At 51.5% G+C, this 12,860-nt stretch overlaps 1 protein-coding gene across 4 annotated transcripts in view; it reads left to right on the forward strand.

Moving 5' to 3' along the window:
- The window catches only part of DLG5 (discs large MAGUK scaffold protein 5), a 109,390-nt gene that overhangs the window by 39,616 nt on the left and 56,914 nt on the right, over nucleotides 1-12,860 (forward strand). For 2 of the 4 annotated variants that reach the window (XM_081158824.1, XM_081158825.1), the window contains exons 2-3: nucleotides 1,119-1,187; nucleotides 11,571-11,733. In XM_081158824.1, coding sequence (XP_081014950.1) covers nucleotides 1,119-1,187; nucleotides 11,571-11,733 — 232 coding nt within the window. The remainder of the gene's footprint in view (nucleotides 1-1,118; nucleotides 1,188-11,570; nucleotides 11,734-12,860) is intronic. The other 2 variants (XM_081158826.1, XM_081158827.1) reach the window with 1 other exon arrangement.

Here is a 12,860-nt window from a genome sequence, read left to right on the forward strand (position 1 = left end):
CTGAGGCTTATTCAAAGGCTTTATTGCTAAAATCCCATCTTGGGCTCACCCATCATGCCCAGTACACACACCTCTTCACTGTAGTTCTTTTGGTTCTGAGAACAAAACTTTGCATTCCTCCCATTATCTTGTTTTCATTGACCCACCATGTCGGCATGTTGTGCTTCTTTAAACTCCCAGTTTCGTCTCTGAGTGTGTTCGTCCCCTTTCCTGTGTGTCACCCATAGTCTTGGTAAGCAAAGCATACCTGTTTCCATTAATCAGTGGAGAATGTCATCACTGAAGTGGGACAAGGGAAAGGGCCTCGTAAGCCGACTGGCTGAACCCTTCATTTTACAGACCAGGACACAGTTTCAGAAAACTGAAGTGGTTTGCTCAGCATCACCGAGCTACTAGCACGTGGACACGAGCTGTGTTCAGAAACTGGGTTTCCTGGCCCAGAGGCTTTTCCTGATGCCAGGAGGGTAATATCCTGTCTTTGAAAATATTTGAATTCACACCAAACCATGGTGGTTGTGTGTCTATAACCGGGGGTTGGCAACATTGTGTCGACAAACAACAGCAACAACAAAACGTGCTACTCCCTGGCTTCCACAGCAGTGTGATTGCTCATAATTTGATGAGTAACTTTTAATAAGGGAGTAGACACTGACTAAATTATCAAGGACTGAGCTTGAATACAACAGTTAGAAACTAATAACAGAATAGACAGGCTGAAAAAACCAAATAGTTCACAGATGTTTAATTTATGCTCTGTTACCCTCTGCATGGAAGCCAGAATCATACTGATACAAATCTGTAGGGAATCCCCAGACTTCGTTTTAACCTGGGGCGTGTTGCTCCCAGGCCAAGCCCCAGTAAGAAGCCAGCCGACTGATTCCAGGTTCTGCTCTGCCCGTACGTGGATCAGTCTTCAGGGCTGGAGGGTGGTGGCAGGTGACCAGTCCCTGTTGCCTGCCCCTCCCCTGCCTGGCCCTGGGTTCGGTTTTTGGTCTCTGGTGCAGCGCGGGGTCTCAGCCTGGCAGTGACCGCAGATCAGTTGCTCTGACAGTGGTCTGCAGTATAGATAGGAGACCCCTTTGGGGTTAGTAACAAATGGTCTCCCTTTCTGTCCCCAGGCTCCACCTACAGCGTCTTGTCGATCATGCCCTCAGACTCAGAAAGCAGCAGCTCCCTCAGCAGTGTGGGTGAGTACCCCTTTCCAGGGACCCCTCCTTCCCGGAGGCCACTGCGCTGGCCAGGTCTGGGCGCGAGCCAGGGCAGCCCTGGGCTCATGGGCTGCGAAGTGGGCCCTCGCCTTTCATATTGCTTCTGGGTTCATCTTCTGTTGACATTCACATCATCTCCCATTCACGTTTTCTCTTATCAGCAGTATGTTGTCTTAATGGGTGAGGGCAGAAATCCGGCTCCGGTGGTAGAAGGGAGGTGGGTGCTGGGGAGGCACCTGTTTTGCTGTTCCTTCACTCTCAGGGCATAGGACTTCTCAGTGAGCCCCCCTTCCCCCGCCCCTGCCAAGGCCACCCGTCCATGAGACTGGTCCCTTTGGGGACTGTCCTTTGTAAGCAGGAACAGCCCAAGGGGTTGTTGCCGTGGGGACAGGAGTAGCCGGTCCATGCTGACATGGATGTGTTTCCAGAAGCACTTAGTGTAGACCAACCCTGCTTTCACCTCAATGAGGAGGTCCCAGCAGGAAGACTGTCATAGTCTCTCCGCTTTCCCCACTGCTGTGACCCCCTCCCTGTGCCACAGGCCTTCTCTTTAATGCCCCTGGTGCGTTTTTGATGTCCTGATCTGATCTGGAGGGATGGGGACACCTTCAGTGGTGAGTCCTGGAGTTTTTGGGTTTGAAAGGGCTCACAGAGATCTTCTGGTCCATTGATTTGGTTTTCTTTCATATAGACAGATGGGGAAATTGCCATTCAGGGAGGGGAGTCTCATGCCAGAGATTCCAGAACTCTCCAGGGGCAGACCTTTCGGGTGTTCTCTGGCTGACTGAAGACCACCTCAGTGCACCAGAAGTGGGCTTGGGATGTAGTGGTGAACGGGCAGGTGTGGTCCCTGTGCTTGTGCATCTTAGGGTCTATGGGGGAGATAGTTAAGTGAGTCAGTACAAAAAGTGAGGTCAGAGTGATCTGAAGGGAAGACAGGTACAGTAGGGGCACTGTAGTCATTTCCTAGGGCTGCCATAGTAAGTGCCACAAACTGAGTGGCTTATACAACAGAAAGATTCTCTCCCAGTTCTGGAGGCCAGAAGTCTGAGATCGAGGTGCTGTGTTGGCAGAGCCACGCCCGCTCTGAAGGATCCAGGGGAGGGTCTGTTCCAAGCCTCTCTCTCTCTCCTGGCTTTTGCCAATTGCAGGCAGTCTTTGATGTTCCTTGGCTTGTAGATGCATCGCCCAGTCAGTCTGAGCCTTCATGCTCACACGGTGTTCTCTCTGTATACGCATCTCCAGATTCCTCCTCTTAGAAAGGACACCAGTCATATTGGTTTAAGGGCCCTCAATGCTCCTCCAGTGTGACCTCATCTTAACTTGATCATATGTAAAGACCATATTTCCAAATAAGGTCACATTCACATTTACTAGGGATTAGAACTTGAGCATCTTTTTGGAAGACACAGTTCAGCCCCTCTCAGGCTCCCTCATCCTGTGTAGGGTTCAGGGAGAACTCTTCTGGGACCATAATTCAGAGCTGCTGAGTCTCTATCACTTCATTGATTGCATGGTGGGATTTTTGGAATTTTGAACTTGGGCCTGGCTTTCGGGAAGCCTGTGGGGTGGTGCAGTCAGGATAAGGAGAATGATAGGTGGGGCTTTTGTAAAACTGAACTGTTTGATCCCTGAGTGTGTAGTTCTTGCCTCATGCTTCACCCTTTCCCAGCTTCCTGTTTCGTTAGGAACCAGGTACAATGATCTAATTTACTCAGTTCACATTGACACTTCAAGGCTTAAGCCAGTACCTTTTGTAGGAAGTATTTGCATTTTAAAAGGGGGCTCCAGAGAGAGGTCTTGCTTTAACTGCAGCAAGCATTGCTAATGGTAGGATTTTGAGCCAGAGCAGTGGACCTCCCCATGCTGGGGAAGATGCCTCCTGTCAGTAACCCACCATGTAGTTGTCCTCACACTGGTGGCCCTTGGGATGGAGGGGTCAGCAGTATCCCCAGATATGTGTTAGCAGGCAGGCAGAGAGCAGGGCTGTGTCCAGATCTTGAATGCTACAAGTCCGGATGGTATCCCTTCAGGTCGAACCCTCTTAACTCCACTGGGAACCAAGTTTTGCTTTTCTCGCTCTTCTTCTTGCCAGTGATATTGTCCTTGGGGTGACTAGCTCCCTTTTTTCACAGGCTGACTTGAATGTCCTCATGGCTGCAGCAGTGGGGATTACTTACTCACACGACCTTAAGCAATAAAGAAATGTGTGATCTTACAGAGCAAGAAGCTCCGTTGGGCTGAGTACGTCAGAATGTGACTCTGTGCTCCCTGTGTGGTGACCTCTCCGTGTGGTGTCCTCCCCCTCAGGCTGATGGCTGGGGAGCCATGGCAACAGCAGCAGTTCCAGCCACTACATCCTAACAGTGTCCCAGGCTCTCATGTCCATTATGGGAGCCACAGGCCACAAGTGGCTTTTACATTCAAAATTATTTAAATGAAATAAAATTTCTAGTTTCAGCAGTGACACTAGATACATTTCAAGTGCTCTCTGGCCACCTGTGGCTAGTGGCTACCGTACTGGGCAGAGCAGATAAAAGAACATCTCTGTTGTCACAAGCAGTCTAGAGGACCAGAGGGTGGTCTCCTCTAGTGTCTGCTTATGGGCAGAGAAGCCTTCCCCGGACTCCCCCAGCAGTCTCCTCTCACTGAGCACAACTGACTTGCTTGTCTGTCTCCAAACTGGTAGCTCACCCAGGGTGGGTCCCTGGACCAGCAGCGCTCAGGTACCTGCTACATCAGACGCTCTGAGCTTGGGGTCCAGCACCCACATGTAATAGCCCTCCTGGTTTGAGCTAGGCTGGCCTAACCTAAGCCCTGGCAAGAGAGCTGGAATGTCTGGGGCTGGCTTGGACCAGCCCCTTGGTGTGGAAAGAATGGTGGGGTCAGCCATGGGACCACTGCAGTGCCTCCTGGAGAATTCCTCCTGGCTCAGCCTTTACCCAGTGACAGGCAGCTCTTCCTTTCCCGGGAGGCACTGATAAGTTAGGTGGCAACCAGCTGTTTTTGTTTGTTTGTTTATGGTCTTTCTCCATGAACCTAAGGAAACAAAGAACATTTGGGAAAAGAACTGCAAGTTGCATTCAGCATAAGAGAGACTGGTAGATGAAGCCTTGAGTACATTGCGTTTTCTTCCAGACTGCTAGTGCCTAGCCAGCTCCCCTGGTTAGCGTTAGATCCTTAGGTGGTCTGCTCCCTTTCAGCTCTCCAGCTTGACCCTACTAACAACTCCCCATGCCTTTGCCAACTAATGGTCTTAAAGGCTGCAGTGTCTTTCTGCTGAGGCCTCTCCAGGCAGTTTTCATCAGCTGAGTGCGTGTGGCTTCTTTGAGGCCCTCCCCCATCCATGCAGCCCTTTACTAAGTAACCTGCGCCACTGGGAGGTCCCAGGGATCTCCTAGGGATTGCACACTAGTTTCAGGCAATCTGTATTTTTTCTTCCCCATTTATCTCAGCGCAAAAATCTGGTGCCTTTTATTTCTCCTCTTGAATAACTGGGGAATTTTTAAGAAGAGATATTCCTGGGTGGCATTTATAAAATGAAACTTAAATTTCTTGCAAATTAAAGTAACAAGAGAGATTTCTCATTGAATAGAGAGCTCTCCTGGCTTGTTGGCAGGACAGCTGAGAGCTTCCTTCATCTCCCAGGGAAGATTTCTTGAAAGCACAGTTTCTGGTTGACAGGGAAGGTGGAGGCAGGGCTGCACCCTGACTCCTTGTGCCCTCTGACCCTTCCTTCTTTGATCAAAACAAACATGTATTTCTCACAGTCTGGAGCCTGGGAGGTCCAAGATCAAGGTAGTAAGGCAAACTTGGTGTCTGGTGGGGCTTATTTCCTGGTTCAGCGATGGCGCCTTCCCACTGGAACCTCACATGGCAGAAGTCGGGAGAGAGTTCTCTGGGCGAGGCTTCTTTATGATACATTAATCCCATTCTTGAGAGCTCCAACCTCGTAACCTAATCACCCCAAAGGCCCTGTCTCCTGATAGCACACCTTGGGGGTTGGGATTTCAACATAGAAATTGGGGGGATGGACACAAACATTTAGGCCATAGTAGCAGAAAGGTAAGCTACTGGCCATTCTGCTCTGTGTAAAACAGAAAGAAACAAATCGCCCCGGGGAAGGAGCAGTTATTTATGATGAGGGGCGTCGGAGTGAGTTTCAGGGAAGAGGGGCCCTTAAGTTGGGCCTCCCAGGAATGGCTCTTCAGATGCAGGAGTGGCCAGGAAGCAATAGGCTGACTGTGTATCTCGGTTTGAGTTTCTGCCAAGTAGATCCTGAGTTTAGGACTTTAGAGCAAGTAGCTTATCTGGGAGGAGATCTGGGAGCTGGGCAAGGCTGCAGCTGCTGCATTGGAATCTAACCTCCTTTCACTCTAAGTCCTGGGAGGAGCTGAGCTGTGGGCCTGCACTGACCAGGGAGGGCGAGTCCCTGGGCTTCCATAGTTAGGGAGGGACCCTCTCTGCATTTCTTCCGTGGGTGATGCCTTTAAGTGCAGTGGCTACTGGACAGCCAATTAAACAAGGAAGAAGCAGCTCCTCTGGCCATCAAATGCAGCTTTGGTCCAGAGAAGAGGTTCTCTGGCTTGATCAGGTACCAGGATCACCTGGAGGGGATCACCCCAGGGTTTCTGATCCAGGAGGTCTGGGTGGGGCCTGAAGTGAGCTTTCTCCTGAAGCCAAAGTGCTTTCAGAAGTATTGGCTCGGGAGTGGGACTGATTCCCCCATGGCTCTGGCCCTCCTGGCTGGAGACGAGGTTGGCTTGGGTTGCTGCTCTCTGCTGCCTGTGATGACCATGTCCTGCTGCTCCTTTGCTTCTCCCCTCATAGCCAGGGCCTAGAGGTGGCCAGAAAGTTTACCTGGGCATCCTCATGCCACCGGACCACTTTTGGCCAGTATCGACTTTCTCCTTGGCTTCTGGCACCATGGGCCCACAGGACTCTGCAGTTGAGTTGTGACCTGTCTACCTGTAAATAAGACTGAGGGGCAGCCTTTGGGGCTGGCTGGAGCATTGTGATGAGGGAGCCCAGGACAAAGGCGCTTATGGCCAAGAAGACCACCCAGCTGCCAGGCTGCTCACTGAGCCTCATGGTCTGTGGGGGTGGCTACACCAGCTGGGGCGACCAGGAGGAGGAGTCAGGACTCTCGTGATGGAGAAGGGGCTCTGCTCCCTCTGCCTGCTCCGGTTCTGCTGCTGCTTCCTCTCACACCGAGGCCCAGATGAGTGGTGGCTCATTGTCGAGAATCCAGGGCCTTTGCCTGCTCTCCTGGAATCTTCCACCACCCCTTTTGGGGCTGTTTTAGTGTGATCCAAATCCCTTACCCCCTGAATCCCATCTTGGACACCAAAAGGGAAAAGAAAATCTGCCTTTTCAAGTGGGTTCCAGATTTGGAAAGATGAAGGGGTGCATGCAGCTGGGGAGAATGAACAGTTTGCATGTGAATCCAAGACAACTGTACAGGATAGGAGACACAAAAAGGCGTTTGGCATTTTTTGGAGAACCCATTTTATTTTGCTTGTTGTTTAAAATGTTTATTATAACTTCAGTGACTGGAGAAGGGGCTCACAATCCACGTCTCACCAGTCACTCCACTCCTGGGATGATGGTTTCAGGTTAGGGCACCACAGGTGGTGTTTTTTTACTTAATTTTTTATTTTTTAAAAAATATATCTTTATTGATTTCAGAGAGAGGAAAGGAGAGGAAGAGAGGGAGATAGAAACATCAATGATGAGAGAGTCACTGATTGGCTGCAGCCCACAACCCGGGCATGTGCCCTGACTGGGAATCGAACCCCTATCGCCTGGATCCTAGGTCGATGCTCAATCGCTGAGCCACGCCCGGCCGGGCTACTTAATTTCTTAAAAGTCATATTTATTGAGGTATAAATTACATACAGTAACATTTCCCTTTAAGCATATAGTTCAATGAGTTGTAACAAACACATGCGATCATTTAACTACTGTCACAATTAAGATACAGAACAACTCCTTCACCCGGAAAAGTTTCCTTCTGTGGCTTTGTAGTTTGCCTTTCCTCCTTCCACCCCCCAGTACCTGGCAACCACTGACCTCTTTTCTGTCTCTATAGTTTTACCTTTTCCTGAATATCATCAATGGAATCATACAGTGTGTAGCCTTCTGAGTCTGGCTTCTCTCACTTGGCGCATACTGCATTCGCGATCTCCCATGCTGTTGTGTGTATTGGTAGTTTGATCCGTACTCCAGTCCTTTTTATTGCTGCGTAGTATTCCACTGTGGACCCGTAATGTTGCTCTTTATCCATTCACCAGCTACTACAAACAGTTGTGTGCTGATGTTGTGTGAACATAAATTTTCATATCTCCTGTGTAAATACTTAGAGGAGGATTACTGAGTAGTGTGGTAAATGCATGTTTAACTTGATGAAAGACTGCTAAAGTGTTTTCTAAGGTGGCTGTATCATTGTGTATGCCTACCAGCAGGGCTGGAGAAATCCAGTTTCTCTGCATCCTTGCCAGCATTCGGTGTTGCTACTTTTAAGTTTTAGCTGTTTGGTAGTGATAAAGGGACTCGATAGCTATCTGCAATACTTGCAGGTCTATTGTGTAGAAAAGGAATTACAGTTGTACCTTGTGGCCCTTGGGGGTAGAGCTAGGGTCAGTGGGGGGAAATAGAGAGAATCATTTTATGGGGAAAGATTAGATGGGCTTTGCTGTGAAGTAGTGAGCTCCCTCACTGGGGAAGAGTTCGAACATGGTGGCCATGTGGGGGATTTTGGCAACTATTTGGATGGGAGGACAGCATCATCTTCAAAACGCCTTTCAACCCTGAGATGCAAGTAAAAAGGGAAGAACTTAAAGTTGACTGGGATAGAGTGGATTTTCTGCAACACTTGCTGCTATTTTGGAGCTTTCTGCCTTAGCACGTCGGGGGACTCTTCTCGAAGTCCCCCGCGGCCTCCTTTGTCCTGTGCCTTCCTTACTGCGAAAGGACAGGGGTGCCCAGGCGGCATTGCCCCTGGGCCTGAAGTTTGATGGCTTCTCAGGCCTGGGCCACACTGTTTGTGTTTCATGTATGCCCCAGGCTTTGGAGCAGGAGAAGGGATGCAGGAGGTGCTCCTGACAGGAGGCTGTGTGGTGTTGGGGTTGAGGCCCTGGCTCTGGAGTTAGAGCTGAGTTTTGTGTGGGGTCCGCGGTTTTCCTAGCTGTGCAGTCTTTCTGGATGTCATTTTCTCATGGGTGATCATAGCACATACCTGGGCAGGTGCCGTGGGGACTAGGGATCAGGACGGAGTGTTCGGCACAGACCCCAGCACTAGGCTGTGGTGGGCAAACATCGCGCTCACTTCATTGTTTGCATGAGCGGCTGCCCCAGACCCTCGCAAGTGGCCTCACCCTGCTGGAGACTAGGACAGGAGGCCGTGGCTGTGCATGGTGACAGAGCTAATGGTCCCCTGCTCTCTCTTGCTGCTTCTCTTCAGCTTCTGCAAAAGCCAAGGGCCCCACCTTCTGTTGCTTCATGTGTAAAATGGGGAGAAAATCCTTGATCTCCCTGGAGGCAGGTCGCTGCACCTGGTGGTGCTTTCAGTCCTGGAACCCAAGGTTTGCTGTTTCTCTGATACTTTGTGGACCTGAGCATAGCACAGAGCGGCCGCGCCCAGAGCATGGCCTGGTGTCCCGGAGGTCTCTTCAGGGGCTAATGAGGTCAGAACTGTTTTCACAGTGACACTTAGATGTCCCTCGCCTTTCCCAGACCCTCATCCTCTGCACACTGCACTGTGGGTGGGGTTTTCTGGAGGCTCCATCATGTGTGCAAAGCTGAGAGCAGCCACGGATGCGAGGCTCCAACTGTCTCTACTAAGACACCGACCGAACCGCATTATAAAGATGCAAGGCAGTGCTCCCCCCCCCCACTACTTTTTTTGTTTTGTCATGGAAAGGGTGGTTAGTTTTTCATTTAAAAAAATCTATGTAATATGTAATAGGTGTTTGGTTATTTTAAAATTAGATTTTAAAAATTCTTAGTTTTAATTTCTAATCTGGTAGATAGTGTTAGATGGATATAACCACCCATATAAAGAAAAGCTCTTGGAGTCCTTAGTCATTTTTAAGAATGTAAAGAGGTCCTCACATCAAAAAGTTTGCAAACTTTCAGGCTAAGACCTTGGGCTCTGGGCTCAGGTAGTTAGAGGAAGGTTCATTTCTGTCATCTGGCTCAGCAACTGGGGCATATTACTTAACCTGATAAGGTTTTGTGTCATGATCTATAAAATGGGAATAATAGCAGTATTTTCCTTAAGGGGATTGGATGGGATAATGTATGGAAAGCATTTCAAAAACTGCCAGGCACGAAGTGCTACTCATGGTTGTCATTTGGGAGGTAGTGGGTGTAGTGGCAAAGAGCATGTGCTCCGAGTCCAGGTGCCTGGGCTCATCCCAGGATGCCACTCGCTATTTGTGCAACTTTGAATGGATGACCTTGCTGGGCCTCAGTTTTTTCACCTGTAAATGGGGGAGATAATATTAGTACCCACCTAGGGTTGTTGGGAAGGTGGAGTTAATGCCGGGGACATTTGGGTTGTCTGCTATTGTGTGGGTTGGTCATGAACGTTGAATTCCCCCCTTTCTGGTGCTCTCTGCTCCTCTTCACCCCACTCACTTAGGTTTGTCAGTCTTCCACAGATAGCTTCCTCCTGGAGTTTAGGGGGTGAGTTGTAGGCATCTCCAGGAGCCTCACTCGTGAGAGCTGCGCAAGTTACTGCAAATCAGGTGACAGTGAAGACCTGGCCCTGGGCTAAACCTCATAAAAGTGACTTCATTTGCCAGAAGAGAAAGAAGTTATACAGCCCACACAGAGCTGTGACTGGCCGTTCTCTAAACTCACGTGGTGGGGCAGGGGCGAGGGTGCAGGGTGTTTTGGGGAAAGGTGAGGGAAGGCTTCTCAGGCTGTGGAGTAGAACCATGTGGGGAGGGAGATGCTTGTGGGAAGGGCTGGGCCAGGCCCCGCCTTAGAGAACGTTCTGGCCCCAGAGGTCTGGCCTGGAGTACAGGAATCCCGGTGGGTTTGGTGTAATGGTTTTAAAAGAACATGCACTTCCAGGGGTACTAGATTTAGGTTGTTGGGGAACCAGCTTTGGGTAACGGGAGCTGAGAGTGTGAGGCTCCTACCGCAGACCATGGTAGAGCTGGTCACTCACAGTGTGGTCCTCCCCATCCTCCCTGGCACTCCTGGAAGACACAAGGCCACACTGGAGTGCCTGTCTTTTGTCTTGGTGGGGACGCTTGGTTTGCACGAACAGTTAGCCAACAAGGATCAGTGCAGGGGTCAGGGGTCAGGATGGCAGAGTCAGAGACCTGCATTTGCCCTTTGCACGTTCTAGAGCTACTGGGAGACGAGTGCTGTGCCCCTGGGTGAGTCAGCCTCCTGGGTGACAGCTGTAAAATGGGGTGGCTGCTCCCAGTTCCTGACCCCACCTTGGCTCTCCGAGGGTTAGGGGGCATCTCAAGTGAGCATATGGACAGAGTTAAATATAAAAGCAGCATGGCTTCATCTCTTTCCCAGACGTTTGAGTGAGGGGCTCTCTTTTTAGAAACTGATTTGGGTCTTGTCAGAGGTGCTGGTGGGGGCCACTGTTCTGTAGTAATAGCAGAAGGTACAGGGTTCCCTTCAGGACACATCTAGTCCAGGGCACAGGCGATGAGGGCCCAATGTGGGCTGGGCCACCAGAGCCCCTGGGACTTACCTGCGTCAGGTCTCACTTACCTTAGCCACGGGCAGCTCTCCCTGACAGCCGCCTCCAAGCCGCACACCTGGGCTGTTGGGGCAGGTCCTTCAGGCAGCTGGGTGGCTTGGAAAAGGGAGCTGTATGGAGGGTCCAGCCCTGGTCAGGGGAGGATGGGGACACAGTCCTTGGGCCCCAGCTTTGGAGCCAGCCACCTTGGTCCTCGGGAGCTCCACTGGGTTCCAGCCAGACCTTCCTCCTCAGGCCATATCTTCTGCTCTGCTCAGAGCTCAGATCGGCCTCTCCAGGCTCTGGGTGCGTGACAGTCGGTGTTGCCGACTGGGCGAGGTCGCTAGGGTTAGGGCCAAAAGGGCTTCTTCCTGGAGGTGCCGCAGCTGGGCTGGGAAGAGAGGAGGTTCTCGGCCAGGCCCGGGAGAGAGGGAGGGCCAGTGCTTCGGTGCTGGAGCCAGACTGCCTGAGCCGAGGCCTTTGTTTCACCTGCTCTCTGACTCGGTGGGGTCGCCTGTGAAAGGGGATGCCGGCAGGATACACCTGGGACGGCCGTTGGGCGTAACTAATGCAAGCCAGGTCGGAACGGTGCCTGGCAGCTGGTGACGCTCTCTACAGGCCAGTTCACCGTGTTGTGTTCCTCCCGCCAGGAACCACCGGGAAGGCACCGTCCCCGCCGCCCCTGCTCACTGACCGCCAGGTGAATGAGAAGGTGGAGAACCTCTCCGTCCAGCTGCGGCTCATGACGCGAGAGAGGAACGAGCTGCGGAAGCGCCTGGCCTTCGCCACTCACGGGACCACCTTTGACAAGAGGTAGTGATTGGCCAGCTCCCCTGCCCAGCACTCACCAACCTGCCAGTGGCAGACAGGGCTTATAGTCCTGATGCCATCACCATCCCCTCCCCACCTGGGGGTCCTTAGCTCCTGCGGGAGGGGCACAGGCCTGTTCTGCTTCCTCCAAATGAAAATTGGAGCCCGTGGCCTGAATCACACAACTCGAGGATTGAAAGGTGTGGGTGTATCTGTCGTACAGTTAGCCTGACAGTGGTGTGCCTGTGTGTGTGTGTGTGTGTGTGTGTGTGTGTGTGGCAGAAGAGCCTGGCGTTTGCCTCCTAGCCTTTCAGTTGGCCTTGCAGATGATAGTTCAGTGGCAGCAGCTATAGGGCCTGCTCCTACCTTGGTACCTCCTCACTGGTTGGTTGGATGCCTTGAGCTCATCACAACCACCCTCTAAGCCTCTGCCTTCCAGCCCCAAGAGAGTATATTTACCTCTTTATCCCCGCTGCTGCTGGGTGCAGCCCCTGTCCTAGTAGAGATCGCCATCTCATTGCTGAGCCCTCACCTTCGCCTGTCCACCTGTGTGTGTGTGTGTGTGTTTCTGTCTGTCTGTCTGTCTCTGCATGTGTGCATGTGTCACTGTCTCCCAGAAGACCCTAGCCTGCCACCTATTTGGTGGATATTTATGTGGTTTGTAAACATATCAACTGTACCCTGCCATATATGTGTTTTAGGAAGGGTATATTCCACCTGGCTTCTTTGTTTTGAAGGAAATCTGTGCTTCTTTAGTCAGGGAAGGGCAGGCCGAAGGGTGGGGCAGGGGGAGAGGCTTGACCCACCTGCATGACCCAGGGGGCTTCATGGAGGAGGAGGAGGGATGCAGAGGGTTTATCTTTCCAGGAGGCGCTGGAGGGGTCCTGAGTGGTTTACCTCTTCCCTTTAGAGCATCAGGGGTGCGCCTCGTTTTGAGGATGTTTCCTCTGGGGGAAGTGTCAGCGCTGCAAGCCTGCTCCTGAGGTTGCTCTGATGAGGATATGCCCCAGTCAGGTGGCACAAAAGGCAGTGCCAGTGAAGACATGGAGCACTAGAGTGCGTGTTGACCATGGTCGCTTTCAAGCTACCAAAGCAGAGTGTGTGGTTGTATAGCAACCATGTGGCCGGCA

The sequence above is a fragment of the Miniopterus schreibersii genome, assembly GCF_964146895.1.
Source record: "Miniopterus schreibersii genome assembly, chromosome: 14".
NCBI classification, from domain to species: domain Eukaryota; kingdom Metazoa; phylum Chordata; class Mammalia; order Chiroptera; family Miniopteridae; genus Miniopterus; species Miniopterus schreibersii.